The sequence below is a fragment of the Psammomys obesus genome, unplaced genomic scaffold (genome assembly GCF_907164565.1).
Source record: "Psammomys obesus unplaced genomic scaffold, mPsaObe1.curated_primary_1811, whole genome shotgun sequence".
NCBI classification, from domain to species: domain Eukaryota; kingdom Metazoa; phylum Chordata; class Mammalia; order Rodentia; family Muridae; genus Psammomys; species Psammomys obesus.
The window spans coordinates 9,956,645-9,975,787 of record NW_026593286.1 but is presented as its reverse complement, the minus strand read 5'-3'; the positions used below and the strand labels follow the sequence as shown (position 1 = coordinate 9,975,787).

Sequence of the window (19,143 nt, the reverse complement as noted above, 5' to 3'; positions counted from 1 at the left end):
TAATTAGACAAATGTCCACACACATCTTGAAATTCAGGAATCTTTGTGAGTCTCGGTAAAGTCCAAGTAGGAGACACTTTTGCAGTTTCTTGACACATTTCAAAAGGGGTGTGCCAGACTGGGTCCCCTTTGACTGCCTCTCCTCTGCAGACATACGAGCCTTGAGCAGAGTTCCCTGGTACTGATTTAGGCTTCTTTCACAGACATCTCGGGAGATGTTAGTCAAATGAACTCACTCCTTTTTATTTTTTTAGCAGCTAAAGAAAAACTATTTTCTGAAAATTTAAATAATAAAAAACCTGCCACATATTTACATTCTGAATTAAAATTTGATGTCATTTGCCAGTGGGACATGAGCCCAGGATGCAAGGTTCTTTCTGAACATTGAGCGACATCTTCATGGTAACTGCTATGGCTTGAAGCTGAAATGTCATCCCTCATGAGTTTGAACCTTCCAACCCCAATTGGTGTCACTGGTTTTGGAGGTCGCTGAGTCTTAAAAGCGTGAGGCCAGGCCAGGCAGTGGCAGCTCATGCCTTTAATCCCAGCACTCAGGAGTCAGAAACAGGAGGATTTCTGAGTTCTAGGCTAGCCTGGTCTACAGAGTGAGTTCCAGGGCAGCTGGAGCTACACAGAGAAACCCTTCCTTGAACCACTCTGAGAATGAGAAAAAGAGAGAGAGACACAGAGAGACACAAAGAGGGAGAGAGAGAGAGAAAGAGAGAGAGGCAAGACCAGTATGGTGGAAGTAAGGCAATGGGGGAAGGAACTTTGAAAGTACTACATAGCTCTGCCTGATTGCAGTTAGTACCTCCTTCCAAGTATGAACGTCCTATGTAGACTCGGCTGAAATCTGCCACAACAGCACTTCTGGACTATGCCTTCCCTAGCATCATGAAAGCATGAGCCAAAATAAACCCCTCCGCCGTATATTTTGTCACAGTGATGAGAAAAGTATCTAAATATTAATATTCATGATCTTTATCCTCCCTGGAGTGCAAGCCACAGGAACACTGGACCAAACTCTTTTTCCCGACCTGTCTAGGCCATTTCGGTATAAATTACGAAGAACTAAATTGAACACAAACCTTTGAGTGGAGGTGGTGGAGTTACCAAAATGCCTGGTGGTCCTGGGTACCCGCGATCTCCAGGATCCCCCTGAAATCATTCATTCATTTATTTTCCCTGGGAATAACGATGCTTCCTGATAGTAAGCAAAGGTTAGACTGCCACAGGAACATTCATCAGGGATGGAAAGACAGCTGGCTGGCTAGAGAAGTGAGTCAGCCAAGGAGTTCCAGAAGGAACTGACAGGCATCTGTCACCTACACCCACAAATAAACAATGAACAGACAAAGCTATAACAAAAGAAAAATAAAAACATGAACTGCAGAAAACTGATTACTGTGTGCCCGTAAGTTAAGTACCATATAAGTCACTCCGTTTCTTATATATACTTTGAACATTAGTATCTAACGAGGCATTCCAGTGTAAGTAATTTATTCACCTTGCAAGACCTGAATCTGCATTTCATTAGAGCAGCAAAATATTGTCTCTCATTTGATCATATCCTCTGAGAAGAGCCAGGCTTGCTCTGAACAAGCACTGAATATTGGATCCCAGAAGTTACAAAACAAAGGAATAAAAAACCGCCACAGTGTTACAAAAGCAGATGATCTCAATACTATGATCTCATGAGAGATTTGAAACTCTCATTATTATTCACATTCAAACCAATTGCTTCGCGAATATAAGCACAACTGTGATTCATGTACTAATTATAATAACGGCATGAAAACTCATACATAATACACAGCATGCATTAAAGTAAGATTCATAAGACTACATCTGTCTCTCTCAGAAGTTACACTGATTATTTGAGATATTCCAGCCCTTAGTTTGATAACAGAATGATCTAAAATTTTCTCTGACTTGGACTCACGGTTTTACCTTTGGACCAAGAAATCCAAACATCCCAGGATCTCCAGCCAGTCCTTGTTCCCCCTACAAACAACCGCAGACATAGTTCAAACAGCTCACTAGGCTTGGGGTGATGTCACTTCGCCCCCATCTAACGTAAACAGCGCACACTCACTGAGACCCTGGGCAGTCTGAACCACTCTTGGATTGTATCAGTTTTGTAATTCAGTTTTAAAAATCCACAACACGATCCTGTGATACAGTGGTTCCCAACCTTCCTAATGATGTTCCCCTTTAATAAAGTCCTTCACGTTGCCGTGACCCCCCCAACCGTAAAACCGTTTTTGCTGTTACTTCATAACGTAATTTTGCTACTGTTATGAATCATAATGTTAATAATTTTTGGAGACAGAGGGTTGCTCAAGGGGTCATGACCCACAGGTTGAAAACCACTGTATCATACATAAAATGAAATTATTTAAGCCAGGTGTATAGCACAGGCTTGTAATCCTAGCACTTAAGATGAAACAGTAATAGGATCAGTGAATTAGGGGCTCGAGACCAGTCTCAATTACACAAATTTGTAATGAGTTCCAGGCCAACCTGGCCTACGCAAAACTTGTTTCAGGAAACCCAGAGGGAGCTGAAGAGATGCTACAGTGGTGTGGAGCGTGAATTACTCTTGCAGGAGGTTGTGGATTCCTATGATCCTTGCTGGGTGGCTCATAGCTGTTGATGTCTTCTGGACTCTGTGGGCGCCTGCACTTGCATGTGCTCATAACTCTACATACACTTTTAAATTATACAAATACACGTTTAGATAAACGACATAATTTAAAATTATATAAATACACGCTCAGATGAATTATATTAACACAATGTAATACATAATATATTCTATAATATATGCATTTTATAAATATATATAATTTAAATATATAAATTAAATATATAATGAAACTAAATCTTTAAAATAAAACATGGATAGGGTGTGTGGTAGTCCGAATGAAAATTACTCCCATAGCTTCGTAAGGAGTGGCATTATTGGAGGTGCGGCCTTCTTAGAGTAGGTATGGCCTTGTTGGAGGAAGTGTGTCACTGCAGGTGGGCTTTGAGCTTTCAGGAGCTCAAGCCAGGCTCAGTGTCTTTCTCTCTTCCTGCTGCCGCAGGATCTGAATGTAGAACCCTCAACTACTTCTCCAGCACCACATTTGCCTGTACACCATCATGCTCCCCGCCAAGACAATAATGGACTAAACCTCCGAACTGTAAGCCAGCCCCAGTTAAATGTTTCCCTTTGTAAGAGTTGCCGTGGTCATGGTGTCTCTTCACAGCAATAGAGCAATAGAAACCCTAACTAAGACAGGGTGAAATGACTCCATGAGTTAAGGTTTTGACCACAAAGCCCAAGGTTCTATCTCCAGACCCAAACAGCGGAAGAAAAGAACAGACTCCCTCAAACTGTCCTCAGCTTCACGTATGCACAGGGCCATGCACACACACACACATACACACACACACACACCACAAATAAAATAAATAAATGTAGTAAATTAAGACCTAAGAAAAACAAAGAATTCATCTGCCTTTCCAATTCCTGTCAGCGTTCACACACAAAAGTACAGCTTCACCATGGTGCTAAGCCCCCTGCACTATTGGAAACACATCTGTCCCCTCTGCCAGGATGTGCACTAACCTTGAATCCTGGAAAACCTGGAGATCCATGGGAACCAGGCTCACCCTAATAATTACAAAAAATCAACAAGGAGAGCACAAACATAAGGCATGATGTTTTTATCTTTGATAATCTTGTATTGATAGATAGTTTTGATGTGCTTGGATATGCAGCAGAATAATATTACATAGTCTTGATATGCATTGATATTCGGCAGAACAAAATCACCATAAAATGGGTTCTATGTACTTCGGCCATTTTTCATTCCACTTAAGCTTTATTCTTAGTCAGAAAATTCACATCATTGCCAGTGTTTAATTAAGAATATGCATGCTTTTGCTGTTTCTACTCTTCCAAGTTAAATTATTTAGCATAAAGCTTGCACTAGGTCAAATATCTTTAAAATCTGCAGTACATTCATTTGCATGGAAATGAACAGTTTGCTCTGTGCAACTTTAGCAATAAAAATGACGCAAAAGCCAGTAATGGACTATTTGGTACCAAAACTAGAGTTACCTAAGCCTACTGGACTAGGCCTCTCTAGTGCATCCACAGAGCATGCCATTACTGACAACGTTAGGTGACATCTAGGGGCAGACAGAGTGCTTTCTTCCTAGATACCCTTCCATCGACACCTTAGTTTATGAAGCAGGTTCAAACTAATCAGAACAGGCAACCTGCCACACTGAAAGTGAGCTAACAGAAACAGCCACAACCCTGTCACCCGCCTCCCCGGCTCCACTGTCTTGTGCCTGTTGTCTCCAAATAACAGACATGGAACGGAACACCCTAGCTCTTGTGCAAAATATGTCGCTGTATGTGAGACAGTTTCTACATTTTAGCTCATGGGGCACAGTTATAGTCTCGAAGGTGTGTGATCAAGCAATGCTTCCAAACTTCCTGAGGCTTAGGACTAACGATCCTTACCCGGGGCCCTGGGAACCCAGGAATGCCTTTCTCGCCTTTCATCCCGATACCAGGCACTCCCTATAAAAGATGACAATGTTATGACGTTTTTGACAAAACATAAAATGTCCAAAACAGCTTAAAGAGAGCCACTTCTTTACAGAGAAAGTTTGTGAGGTTATACTAGATAATGGAAAATTCCAGCTGTAATTAAAGTAATGATAAAGCCACGCAAACAAATTAGATGAAGACGTTGTCTCGCTTTAATAAATGAAAGGAATTTAAATTACCTTGCGTCCTGGAGGTCCTGGAGGTCCAATCATTCCAGGAATTCCTTTTATACCCTAAAAAGTATGATTGATACAATCCGATTACATAGTGTTCACTGAATTCCATACGCTTCATAAATCATTTCTTTTGACAACCTGTTTCTCATTAGGCTTTCTTTTTAAAGTGTGTAAGGGATCAAATCAGCAACTAAGACTTAAGACGACCTAAAACCCTGGTGTTATTTGGGCCAGTATGAGAAGCATATGGGGACATGGAGGTGAGCTACAGAAACGGACGTCAGATGCAGGGTTGGGAATACAGCTGTCGGGAGAATGTGCTTGTTTTTGGTAAGGTAGGAGAGTTTAAGCCATAGTTTTACTACGAGTGCAGGCCGCGCATCCGGCATTGGGGATGCAGTGTCGGAGGTGGCCAGGTGAATCAGGATTTTCCCAAAGCCTCTTATGTGCCCACTTCTGTTCACTTGTTAGCTTCTCGGCCCTCCAAACACGAAGCCCACCTCTGAAAGGGCAGCGGGACTCCCCCTGATCTTTGCCGTCAGCACATCGGAACAGCATTCTGAGGTCCTGGGTTGTGGGGGACTTGGCTCAGCCCATGCCCAGTGCTCCCCTCGGCAGCTAAGAACATGCTACGGCTCTAAGCCTCCCACGGGGAATGACAGGAGGACCAGGCAACTGAGGCAGCTTTGAGATTCGTGTGACGGTGCCGAGAAGCTCAGCCCCGCACATGTGCAGGAAAGGTCTCCTATCCGTGCCTCACGAGGTGACTTGGGAGGTGAGTGCGCCTTACCTTCTCTCCTTTATAGAGACTCAACTCAGGTGGCTGCACAACCACGGTGGGCCCAGGAGGACCGTGCTGGCCAACTTCACCCTTTAGAAACATCAAGAAAATAGGGATTTCATCTTAACTTATGTTTTGAAGCAAAACAAAACAAAACAAAACCCAAAAAACTTTCACCCACAAATAATGTTTCCAACCCTCTGTGTCCTAGATTAAAAATAAAAATCATGGAAAATGTATTGTGTGGTACAAAATTCTATTTATTTATTCTATTTATTTATTCTATTTATTCTTACGAAAATATGACTTAAGATTTTATAAAAAATAAAAACAAAAATGATCCACAATGTTGCTATTAGAGACAAGACAGCTGGCGTAGGGTTCTGTGGTGATTACTCACGCACGCCATCGCACACAATGCATGCTCACACATACACACTCGTCTCCTCGTGAGTGTGAACGGCGTCTTGTGAAATGCAGTTTCAAAACTAGCATCAAGCTAACTGTAATAATCCCATAGTGATCTCAGCCCATAAGAGGCTGAGGCCGAAGCATCACAGGCTGGAGGCTAACATGGACTGCCTGGCACGTCTAGGTGTCTTCAGGAAGGATAGCATCTCAAGTTTACTGAAAATAGTGTAACTGAGGACTCTGGCTCTGCACAGACCAGGGAGGCTCTCGAAGTGCTCAGAAGTTAGGTATACTGTGAGGTTTATCTTGTTAGCTAACAGTGTTGATATATTGGCCGCCACATATATTTTGTAAGTAGATGACTGAACAAACACATAAACAGCACAGGAGTAAGCAATATGTACTGATGATGATAACCACCCCTGGCCTCACCGCTGAAGTCCAAACACAACATGTACGGACCAACAAAAAGGGAGTATCTTCCAAACTGGGCCATGCTACTATGTTTTTCATATCCTAAAAAGTATCATATCATTAGCATGGCCACACATACAAAGGAAAGCCTGAAGAATAAAACGTGATCGATCCACAACCACATCGCCCAGCGATACTTAGTAACACACAGGTAGAGCGGTGTTTCCGCTTTTATTATTTTCTTTTAAGTTTTAGATAATGTCTAATGTAGCCAACTGGCCTCAAACTTGTTATGTAGCCCCCCCCCCCCGTCAAAAAAAAAAAGCGGTCCTGAACTCCTAATCCTCCTATCTCCACCTCCCTAATGCTGTGCTGAAAAGGATGGAACACTTTGCCCAACTTTTCCAAGAATGTGTGTGTGTGTGTGTGTGTGTGTGTGTGTTCGCGTGTGTGCACATGCGTCTGTATGTGTGCTCCCACGGACAAGGTTTCACCCCCCCAAGGCTGGGATTGCAGGCATGCATCACCACGCCTGACATTCGTGTCCTTTGTTGTTCCTTTTACAAACTTGAGTTTCTAGTTCTGCGACCTGGCCTTCATGTTCACTATCCTATGGGGGCGTTTCCTACATCAGGAAGTCTTCGTATGTGTTCCTGACTCTTGTTAAACAGCTGTGCTGTAGCTCAACTACCCTGGAACTCCGTGTCAACAGGGAACAGGTCTGTCTTACTAATGTCGACCCCACCTTGCCATGGAATGCATGCTCAAGAGCTATTTCTCTAGTCTGGCAAAAGACGAACCTACCTACCTACGCCATGTTGGGCATTCAGGTGAAGCCCAGATAAGCCACCACTTTAAAGCACCTTCCTAGAGTACCCCACTCATGAAGCTACTTTCCTAGACCTGGTACTATCCTCTGTGAGAACTGTCATTTTACAGCTATGGTAAGCTAACTCAGCAAACAAAAGTTATGAGCTATAGAGTTGGACAGTGTCTGCCCAATGAACACTAATGATTGCAAGGGCCTCTGTTACTAGAGAAGGCACACATCCTAACATCTGCCCTTCTTCACAAGCGATCCTTACCGGGTCTCCCTTTTGCCCTTTTAATCCTGCAGCAGAATCTCCCTGAAAGGAAAAGAAAACAACTCGAATTGCTTTTTAGTTTTCAAAAGGTGATGAAAAGCAATTAAGACTTTTATCTGTGTAACTCATTAAGGTTTACTTAAGTGGGAAGTGTGATAAGAGGAAAGGTATGATGGAGACAGAGTCCACGACCAGTTATTCACAGAGGGCAGATTCTAATGATGTCTTCAGAACTTACCTTCAACCCAGGGCTCCCAGGATGACCGACTGGTCCCTAAATCAAAGAAGAACATCAACCATCAATCATAGTCATCAGGATGTCTTTCCTGGTTACCTCAAGTTTTGTTGTAACCTGCTTAAACTCTCTAGCCCCTCTGTTGAGACCTACTTTAGTTCTTAGCTTAACTATGGCCCCTCTATACCTGCTGCAGCCTTTAGCATATCAGAAGCCATTTTGCCTGCAAGTCTCCATTTTGAGCATAAGGTGAAGTTAAGTTCAAGTTCTCAGGTCTACATGCCTGAGACCAGGATACAATTCAGTAGTTCAATAGTCCCTGCTTAGAATCAAACAACAGATGATAAATGCATGCTCGGCTTCAGTTAACAATCAAGACATGTTCCTTACTCCCAGAAAGCTGGAAAGCTCCCAAGAGTTCTTCTACCCTAAATCCCAGCCAATCAGCTTAAAGTGCTTTGTCTAGTTATCTAGATACAACACAATACACTTGGAACAAAATCAATTATGTTTAGCTAGTCAAAATGATGTGATGCTGCCCTCCTCTCTTCCTATACCTGCTTACCTGGTTGTTCCCTGGTTATGGTTTTTCATATAAAAAAAAAACTGCCTTAGAAATAAACCAGCAGGGGACTGGAGAGATGGCTCAGAGGTTAAGAGCACTAACTGTTCTTCCAGAGGTCCTGAGTTCAACTCCCAGCAACCACATGGTGGCTCACAGCCATCTATAATGATATCTGGTGCCTTCTTCCAGAACGTAGGCATACATGCAGACAGAATACTATATAAATAATAAATAAACAAATCTTAAACAAACAAACAAACAAACAAACAAACAGACCAGCATCATAGTCTCTCTCCAAGTCCAGATTATGGCCCTGACTGGTCAGTTTTTGTTCAGCATTTGATAAACTTCCACCAATCTGAGTCTGGTGTCCAAGTGGTCAGTATGTGGCTATAGGAATAGCCACATAACAGTGTCAGTTAGGAAACATCTGATTTTAACGTTGTTCACACCACTGCTTTCATTCTTATAAGGAAGATAAAACTTTGATCTCATATGAGTAAGGAGAAAAATAGTGGTTGCCAGAGTCTGGGAAGACTGGATAGGAAGAGGGGGATTATCGCACATTACAAAATGGCTCCCGAAGGTTTACATGCTTCCCGTACAAAGAAATGGTGAATGTTACAAGCTGTGGATGTGCTGACTGTCCAGATTTGGATCACTGCACAGTAAATGCATGTATCCAAACATCAGGCTGTAGCTCATGAATACATACAATTGTACGTGTGTGTGTAAGCATGTATGGGCTCATGTGTATGAAGATGAATGTGTGTGGAGTGCATGTAGAGACCAGGATCCATCTGAGATGTCATTTCTTATTTTTAAAGACAGTGTCTCCAACTGAAATATGGGGTGCATTAATGAGGCTAGGCCAGCTAGTCAGGGAGCCCAGAGTTCCACCTATATCTGCCTCCTCAGCCCTGGCATTAGAAGCATGTGCTGCCATGGGTGGATCTTTGGTGTAAGTTCTGAGATAGAACTCAAGTCCTCAGGCTCCTGTGGAAAGCTATCTCTCTGGCCCCATGTGGACCATTATGTGCCATTTAAACTGAAAGGGACACACAGTGGACTTTTAAACACGGATGGGCTATTTTGCTGTGTGGACAGTGGCTTTTTCTAGGGAACCCGTGCACCAAGATGGGTCCCTGACAATAAGGGTGTTTCATCAGCCTCACCAAAAATGCAGTTTTGTTTTCGGCAGCATACTTACCGTCAGCCCTGGTGCACCAGCATGCCCCATGGGTCCTGGTGATCCCTGTGGACCCCTAAGGCCCTGGGAGAAGAGACAGACACACAGAGAGAGAGAGACAGAGACAGAGAGGGAGGGAGAGAGAGATCAGCACATTTACGTGAAAACCACAATTATCCTTACACTTGTAAGGATAATCCTTACCCTTTGAAACAGTCTGGAACCCCCTCACATTCCCCCCAACACCTTACCCCTCCCGCACACATTCATCAGTGAGAGCATCTGTGGCAGAGTTGGGAGCAGCACTCCAGTAAGCACGACACACTCTACTGTAGGGCTCCCTTCAGGTCAAGAGAACAATCCACACCTCACAAACAAGTCTAGGTAATAATGAAAGTCACAAACAAGGGACCTTCACTAGCTCTGCCCAATTTCACTATAGCTTTATACACATCAAGATCTCTTTTCATATTAGTCTTTGGTATCATTCCTATTTAGGGACATTTTTAGTTTATGCTTATAAATATTTGCCTGTTTGTATGTCTATGTGTGGTGTGCATGCAGAGGCCAGAAGAGGACATTGTGTATCCCCTAGACCTAAAGCCACAGACAGTTATGAACCTCCGTGTGGGTGCTGGTAACCAAGACCAGGTCCTCTGCAAGAGCAGCAGGTGCTCTTAACCATTGAACCATCTCCCCAGTCCCCGTATTTAAATATTAATGTATTTGTACTTAAAAAAAAATAGTCTTGGAATGTGGCTTAGAAGACCAAAGTCCCCAGAAACACTGTCCCCAGTCCAAGATACAGATGGTAGAGACATAAGCAATTTTCTGCCTCATGTAAGTTGTCAGCATCATGGCTTACACAATGGAAGATGGTAGGGGTGGCCAGGCAATCCTGGAAGGCTGGATAGAACAGACCCCTGCTCTCCAACCTACATCAAATGAGTAATATGAAGCTCTGCCCTCTTTAGGAGGATGAACTGGCATCTATTTCAACAGTGGCATCCAAAGCACCTCATTTATTACATGGAAATCGAGCGTCCGTACAGTTAGGGACCTGCCGGCAAGAGTAACTCTGTGCATAGCCAGAAGCCGCAAAGTAGAAGAACAGGTTAATCCCTGCGAGGCAAAATTCGTTCAGTTTCAGTCTCCTGAACACTGATCAAGTAGAAAGGCTAATATGATCACTGAGTGACAAACTCCAGGGAGATGAAATGGGGCAAAAATAGTATTAAAAAGTTACTAATTTGGCAGGCAAAAATGTTACAGAAGTGGCATTAAATTCCGTTCGCTACATTTATGCAGAAGGTTGTGTGTGTGTGTGTGTGTGTGTGTGTGTGTGTGTGTATGTGTCTGTAAGAGGCAGCTTGCTGAGCTCAGAGACTGCTTCCTGGGGCGGGGGGGAGTGAACTAGGGTCTCACAGGGCATGGACTTAACACCCTGCTCTCAGTGCCATGAAATACTTTTTTTAAAAAATTTTTTATTATTAGTTACATTAACTCTGTATCCAAGCTGTATCCCGCTCCCTCCTTCCCTCCCATTCCCACCCTCCCTCCCTCATTTTTATTCTATATGGTTGGGTCTCACACATTTCGTGGCTGGTCCTGTTGGACATAAAATCTGAAGTGCTATTTGCAAAGAAGGCAGATGTCCGCGGTCTGCTCGGGAGACTTACAGGTAAGCCGGGCGGTCCTGGGTCCCCACGGTCTCCCTGCAATGACAACGTTATGCTGTTTTACAAGAGGAGGACAGCTTTCTAGGACATTGATGACAAAGAAAGACAAATGCAACAGGAATGAGCTGTACTGGCCTAGGTAGACAGCAGATTCCCTTCGAGAAGAAAACCATGGAAGCATTCAGTGGAGTGGGTTTTCTTTGTTTGTTCTCCTATCTACTAGAGACTAGACAAGGTTGTTGGGGTTGGGACAACATCAAAGAAAGATGTGATGGTCCTTCTGCTCACCTTACTCTAGTGTGTGGATCTAAATGTCCTGTTTCCTCACAACACACCTATTTCTGGTCTAGTGGCCTCACCAGGCCTTGGTCTAGACTAGTGGCTCTTAACTTCTGGGTCGCGACGCCTTTGGGGTCACCTATCCGATACCCCGCATGTCAGGCAATCACATGATGACTCATAACGGTAGCGAGATCACAGTTATGCAGTAGCAACGAAAATGATTTTGTAGCGGGGGTCCACATACCATGAGAAACTGTACTAAAGAGTGACGGCATTGAGAAGCATCACTCCAGGGTGACAGGAGCATCCCTTGCTGCTGGCATATCCATCCTAGCACTCAACTCGATGCTAAGGTTTGACTGCTCTGCATGCCAATCACGGTGTGTGCATGCTCTTAGACACAGGCTTTTTCTAAGCAGGTTTTACTCAAGGTACCCTTTCAGATTTTACCACTTTTAGGTATAGTTATTTCTGTGGTATTGGTCTCTCAGTGCCACTCAATGAAGGCCACCTCAGAGCTCCCAGTGCCCTGTGAGTCTCAGGTCAGCCCTCCACAAATGACTGCCCGGCCCAAATAACAACAGCGACGAACCCAAGGAACCTTGGAATGAATGCGTCCTTATCATTCTGAATGTGTAGAAGGCGAGGAAATCTATAGCCATAGAAACTAAGACCTGTGCCTCCCTACAAGAGGAAGACAGCCATATTGTTGTGTCGGGTTCATGACAAAAAAAAAAAAAAATCAGTACATTCAATAGAACTTTGTAAGAAATCCCTGCCCGTGTGTTTCTTGTTGGGAAAATGCCTTTCTTAAGCCCACAATGGCCGTAACACTCACCTGAATACCTTTAAGGCCTCCTGAAATGAACACTGACCTTCCTTTTTCTCCTTTTTCCCCAGGGCGACCCTGAAAAGGAAAGAGAAAAAAAAATGGATTGCCATTTCAATATTCAAAATTTCAGTCAGCACTGCGGTCATTTCACTGGGATGGATTTATGGTCTCCCCGATTGTTACTGGTCCAAGATTCAAAAATCTCAGGCATTCTGATAAGGTCTGTGAAGGCAAGCCACTCACTAATGGATACTTACTAATCAGGCAGCAGAAAGACTGCATCTTCTCATAATACAGTGCAAGGAATTATTCTTACAAATAAATGATTTTGCAATTTAATTTATGCCCCAGCAAAAAATTCTTAAGAGTATTAATTTGATCCATGCGGGTATTTGTTTTCAAAATAGAGCGTATATGATCTTTGTAAGACTGACTTTCAAAATGTACAGCACTTTCCCTCCTGTGAAGCTGTTCCTATTTTGTTTGGGTGGCTGGGTGGGTGATATTTTAAGGCAAGGTGACACTATGTAGGAGTGGCTGACCTGGAACTGGCTATTTAGGTTAGGCTGGTCTGAAACTCACAGAGAACTGCTTGCCTCCACCTCGCAAGAACTGGGATTAAAGGCAAAAGCCACTATGTCCAGCAGTTTAGAGCATTTTTAGATGGTTAAATAAATTAGCTCAATGGATTCCATTATAATTCTTCTATATAACAACTTAAAATCCCAGTTGCTATCTTACATGCATTAAATTGTTTGTCACATAGAATTTCTGCCTTCTTCATATTATCAAGCTCTGTGAATGAGTATGAATTTCCCAATGATCCCACCAGTAACAGCTCCTGACTTTTTTTCCCCCCAGTGGGAGAAACTCAATGGCTTTCTGGTAAGTCTCATCAACTGTTTCCTTGAGGAATCAGTTTCGCCTCCGCAGGCAGTCCTGGCTTCCTACAGTTCCTGTCTGCATGGATTTCAGTCCCACATTGAGTTAAATCAGTTATGATAATGGAAATCAATCAAATAGCGGCACAAAGGCTAGAGCTATAACTTGGAGGCAGAATGCTTGTCTGGCAAACCTGAGATCCTGGTTTGATCCCCCAGATTAAAAAAAAAAATCACTGTTTGCTCCTTGATCCACAAATCAGTATATGAATAACAGACTGGTCATGACGAGTGACGAATCATGTGTTTCAAAGCTTGCTATGACTGACCACTGCATAAGCCTGCCATGATCGATTACTGCATGACCTTGTCCATTTCTCATTTCTTTTTTATTTTAATGCATTATTAGGCATTTTCGTACAAGTACATAATGTATTCATCCAGTTACTCTCCCTTGTCCCCCTCCCACTTCTGTTGATTTCCTTCTTCCCATGTAGTGTCCCTTCTGTTTTTGTGTCTTTTTTTTTTTTTTTTTTTTTGTGACCCAGTGAGTTTCAGGTAGGTTGTCTACAGGAACACAGGTGAGATTTTGTCTATGAGAGTGTGACTATAAATCTTTTATTCAGACACATGTATACACAGAGAGAGACAGACAGACTAGAGAATAGCACAGCAAAACACATAAATATGTAGCTTCCTTATCTCTTAAAGATAAACCCAAGTAACATTTTACAAAGACAGCTACTTGAGAGAGGGAATTTGTCTTGGAAGAGGAAAGGGAAACAAACAGAGAAAAGCATTTATGATGTTGCAAGTGAAACTGGGGTAGAGCGGAAGTGGAGTTAGAAAGAAACATGGCGGCCAGAGCAAATAGGGAGGATGGGCTCCTCCACAGAGACTCAATGGCTGTGATGAAAAGGAAATGACTTGGGCAACGACTTCACGCTGAAAAAAACATAGGGAGATATTTCTCAATAATGAAAACTGACCCAAACAAAGAGAGTGACATTTTGCCACAGCATGAAAAAAAAGGTTAATTTGATATTATATATTACATGATATGAAAAAGGGAAGCACTGTTCAAAACAGTCTGGAGAATTCTTTTTTAACCAAACAACACGGCGCTTTGATTCTCACTGTTTCAGATTACAAAGAACTACATAAATATTAGTTCAAAAGTTTTTTTTTTTAACTTCACGGACTTATAAGCGACAGCAACATTTTAACGGATTAACTCCAACACTTAAAAAGTCACAAGACAGAAGCAACTTTCCCATGAGTGGCTGAGGTTACTTTAGCTTTAGCATTCATGAAAGTCTCACTTTACAAGCAGGCTGTTCAGAAGAGCCAAAAAGAGAGAACGCTGCTCAACCAAGGAGCCATTGTGGCGTTCCAACCGTGCGCCAGCACTGCTTGCTATGGCAAAGCTAGCCCTGAGAGCCCCCGCCCTCTGAAATGCCTGAGTCAGTGGAGTGAAGCCTGGTCTAGCGGGAAGAGCAGAGGATGTGTACCTTCGGCTCGCTGCTCGGGAACTTAGAGCAGAATGGACTTGGTTGAGAACCTTAGCACTCAAGGTGATTTTTATGGGATATCAAGAAATGTGCCAGCCTGGAATTCCTTCTGAGTTCTATGTTCTAACCAGTCCTCCTTCAGTGGAGAGCACTGGGAAGAGCAATGAAGAGAAAACGGATGGCTCCGGTAGTGCCGCTAGGAAACCGTGCCGCTAGGAAACCTTTTGCGAGAATTGGAGAAGAGTTATTTAAATAGCAAGGGAGAAAGGCTGAGAGACTTTTTTCTTAAGGGAAAGCATTTATTTATTTATTTATTTAATTTTTTTTTTCTCAGTTTTTATTAGTTCTTTGGGAATTTCGTACAGTACATCCTGACCCAGGCCAAACTTTTTCTGATTTTCACTTAAGTGAGAGATGTGGGAAGGTGGGTGGCCAGAATAAGGGAATATCCCTATCCCTTGCTGAAGCTATAGGTAAACACAAACTCAGCCTGCATGGTGGGGTGTAAGTTTTGGTAAAGTGTCCCCTCCTCCTTAACTCCCCAGTCTTTGTGCAGAAACCAGAAATGCCTTAACGAAACCAGTTGGTTCACACCCCTCCTTAAAGCCACTCAGCGTTTCTCTTCCCACGGCCTGTGAAGCCCCTACACATTCTGGTTCTATCCACCTCGCCAACCCCCTTCCCAAACACCTATTGTAGTTCACCGTGCTGGAGGCAACGTTGCAGCGACTCCACTTCCCACATAGAGCAAACTGATTCCTGCAATGGATAAAGTCTTTTCACTTAGGATCACTCGAGGCTGTGCTAACGGTCTTACAGGGGGGCCTCCCCGGCCAGGACCTCCTCTTTCTCCTGGAAATCCAGGATCCCCTCTTGAGCCATTGTAGCCATCCACACCAGGTTTGCCTCTGGGTCCTGGAGGCCCCGGGTGACCCTGCAGAAGACAGGACCGTGAATGAAATCTTTCCACAAGAAAAACCCCAATGCAAAGGTTGTCCCACTTGGACCACCGAATTTCAGAAACTACGACTGGTCTGTTTACTTGTTTCCTTTTGTGAGGTTTCCTAAAAGTGTTACATGGTAAAATTGCAGCTTTAAAATGTACTGTGTCCATGGTAAGTTATTCTCCAACTTTGGAGGAGTCTGCTGCATTGTAATGTTCCCCAAAACCGGCTTCCTTCTTCCACTGAGCTTCTGTGCTGTATGACTCTGCTCTTTGTGTAAAATGTTTTGATTCAGGAATTATTGCACAAAATTGAATAAGCATTCTTTAATTATCTTAGAAAATTTAAGAGCAAGAACCAATCATACATCTTCTTTGAGCATATGTTTTTCAGGGACATTTGTTTATGATGGTGTCTGTTTGCTTTCTTTCTTTCTTTTTTTTTTTTCTGTTTTCTGGTTCCCATATGCAAACCAAGATGGCCTCAAACTCACAATCCCCCTGCCTCAGCCTCCCGCATACTCAGATGACATATGCACACTGCCACAACTCTGCATCGCTTTAAGGCTTCTAGCGGCTGTTTCTTTTTTAAAACAACGGAGAAAAGTGTGGGCACACTTACAGGAACGCCATCCAAGCCTGGAAATCCAGGGACACCAGTTGGACCCTAATTCCAAAATACGAAACAAAGACGTAAAAATGACTTAATTATTAGATCGGCAAGTACATTTACCCGAAACTATGAACAGCTGGTAATCCCAGATCAAAAGACCTTAGCACTCGTTGTCACTCGTTTTTACACTGATTGCTCTAGGCCCCTAGATTTAAGGAGCATCCTTAAATTTAAAGCACACTGCTGTATGGGTCTAGGAAGGCAACTCGGCAGAACCAACCCAAGTCAAACGTTCAGCATGCTGTCAAACTCCAGCCCTCAGCATCCTTCCCAGGACAACAGACTCTTAATGTGAACAACAATAATTGATGGGGTTATATCCCTGCCCTGGCACTGTATCTGTAGAGCTGAAAAAAAATCAAAATCATATTTACACCAACAGAAAACAGGCTGTGGTTTTACACACAAGATGGCATATTCAGTGTTTTTTTGTTTTTTTCCTAAGAAATATATGTGGGTTAAGAAATTAACATAGGCTGGGCCTGGTGGCAGACACCTGTAATCCCAGCACTCTGGAGGCAGAGGCAGGCTGATTTCTATGAGTTGGAGGCCAGCCTGGTCTAGAAAGTGAGTCCAGGACAGCCGAGGCTACACAAAGAAACCTGTCTCAAAAAACCAAAAAAGGAAAAAAAAAAGAAAAAGGAAATTAGCATAGGATAGATACTCTCTAAGACATATTGTTGACTGAAAAATGAAAGGTTCAGCTTGTCACACTCAATGCTTCTTTTGGATTGTCCCGAAAGCCGATGAACGCCACAAGTCTTCCACGTGGACATTTACAGATTGGAGAAATGTTCTCAAGCAGCTTGCTCCCCGGGAGAGGGGCTGGGAAAAAGACTGGCTAACGCAGAGTCCTGTGTCTTAGTTTCTGACCAGGTGCACGCATGAACCTGAGTGTTATGAAGAGATGGGCAGAATAAATTGTCCTTTAATGAGATACTGTACTTTTCCTTCCCAGAGTCGCTACCCACGGGGCAGCCACTTACCAGGCTACCGGCTGGGAGTGCTGCAAACCTGCGCATGCCTCAAATTATTCAGAAGGGATGACTTCAACTTTCTATCTCTCTCTTTAAACACACTTCTCCTAACACTTTGGGCTTCCTCAACAGCTTCGGCTCCCTTACTTTTCCCGGAAGTTCTCCTGCCTGTCACGGGGCTGTTTGTCCGTCATGTGTCTAACCTCCATGCCCCCATGCCTCTATGCCTTCATGCCAGCTTAGACTGAACATGTTTTCCCTTCTCTTCTCCATTCTCCTCCTTCAGGCAGCTTCTGCGATTTACAGCTTGTCTATAGGGGGGAGTTTTCTTTACATATGAGTAAACTGTCCTGAGACTTTTAAACAAGCAAACAAACCCTGGGCGCTGGAGACAGGTAAGATATTCATTAACTCACCTTGCCTCCTTCTTCCCCTGCTGGTCCGGGAAGGCCACTGTCACCTCTCATTCCTTTTTCTCCCGGAATCCCAATGGGTCCCGGGGGTCCCAAGGGCCCTATTGGTCCCTGTGGCCCCAGTGGTCCTGGATGACCCTGAAATAAAAAGATGAGCAAAAGAAGCCATGAATGCTGTTTGCTAATGCAGGCACTTCTCTGTGAATATAGAAAAATCAGAACATTAGAGTTGAGCATATTCTAATAGAAACACAAACGACTGCCGAATACAAGTAGAAGCTATAGCATTGCCTTTTCAAGCCGATTTTAAGCTCAATGGTAAATTTGCATCGTCGTGGGACTGTGTGCATATATGCCTGTGTGTGTGTGTGTGTGTGTGTGTGTGTGTGTGTGTGTGCGTGTGTGTGTGTGCTTGCATGTGTGTGTATGGGTCCAGGAGGACACATATATGTTTGCAGATATGGGTGGATTAAAGCTGTGCTATTATTTTCACGCTGCCAAGTGCATTCGTGGCTCCTGAGATATGCTGGGAATCATAGAACTAAACATATGAAACTCTTACTGCTACCATGTTCAGCACGTGCAGAACACAGCTATGAGTGAGGGAGAAAGTGCCTGATAGACTTCAAAGGGATAATGATTTTTTTTATGTCCTGTTGCTAATCCCCACCTATGCCCCTGTGCCAACTGTAGGAAGTGATTTTGAACTTCCAGGAAACAAAATTCTATCAAAATATAATTTTGATTTGCAGAAATTCAGTTGTTTATTTCCTTATAAAATAATCAACCTCTGGCGGCAAAGAGGCTGTTTGAATGGACTGAGACGTAGAATCAGCTTGTCTGAACGACGCTGTGTCTCAACACTCTGTCTCTGTCTTCAACTGAGCGAGGAGAGAAAGTGTATTCGACTCACATGTTATGTGAAATAACCTGCCTTGCCGTCTTCAGCGACAGTGCTGACAGTAAGCGGAAAGGAGATGGCAAATGAGCTGGTGAGTAATAAGGCCGTCACCAGCACCTGGGGGTCTGAATGCACAGCAGCCCACACTGCGGTGCAAACGTGCTCAGCTTGTTTTCCCGCCAGAGCTCAGCGTGTGTCATAGCCCATTAGAGTCGGAAAACACTCATCAAGTTCCTTCATAGTTGGGCTGTGAGGTTTTGTGGTTCTTCAAATCATCTAAAATCCATTAAGGAAAACAAAACAAAACAAAAAACAACAACAAAAAAACCTCTTACCCCCAATGACACTCACAACTGTATCATTTATAAAGGAACATTTTAGCTGGGTGATGGTGGGCAGCGCACGCCTTTGATCCCAGCACGCAGGAGGCAGAGACAGGAGGATCCCTGTGAGTTTGAGGCCAGCCTGTTTTACAGAGGGAGTTCCAGGACAGCCAGGACTACACAGAGAAACCCTGTCTCAAGAAACATAGATAGATAGATAGATAGATAGATAGATAGATAGATAGATAGATAGATAGATA

The 19,143-nt window shown here is 43.4% G+C and overlaps 1 protein-coding gene across 1 annotated transcript in view; it reads right to left on the bottom strand.

The window, feature by feature from the left end:
* Window positions 1-19,143, bottom strand: part of Col4a4 (collagen type IV alpha 4 chain) — a 112,939-nt gene that overhangs the window by 58,175 nt on the left and 35,621 nt on the right. Inside the window, exons 5-18 of the mRNA XM_055616421.1 lie at window positions 17,663-17,797; window positions 16,219-16,263; window positions 15,471-15,587; window positions 12,268-12,336; window positions 11,148-11,183; window positions 9,490-9,552; window positions 7,718-7,753; window positions 7,480-7,521; window positions 5,579-5,659; window positions 4,792-4,845; window positions 4,523-4,582; window positions 3,617-3,661; window positions 1,951-2,004; window positions 1,089-1,158 (exon numbers count right to left, since the gene is read on the bottom strand). Of these exons, the coding sequence (XP_055472396.1) occupies window positions 1,089-1,158; window positions 1,951-2,004; window positions 3,617-3,661; window positions 4,523-4,582; window positions 4,792-4,845; window positions 5,579-5,659; window positions 7,480-7,521; window positions 7,718-7,753; window positions 9,490-9,552; window positions 11,148-11,183; window positions 12,268-12,336; window positions 15,471-15,587; window positions 16,219-16,263; window positions 17,663-17,797 (907 nt within the window). The remainder of the gene's footprint in view (window positions 1-1,088; window positions 1,159-1,950; window positions 2,005-3,616; window positions 3,662-4,522; window positions 4,583-4,791; window positions 4,846-5,578; window positions 5,660-7,479; window positions 7,522-7,717; window positions 7,754-9,489; window positions 9,553-11,147; window positions 11,184-12,267; window positions 12,337-15,470; window positions 15,588-16,218; window positions 16,264-17,662; window positions 17,798-19,143) is intronic.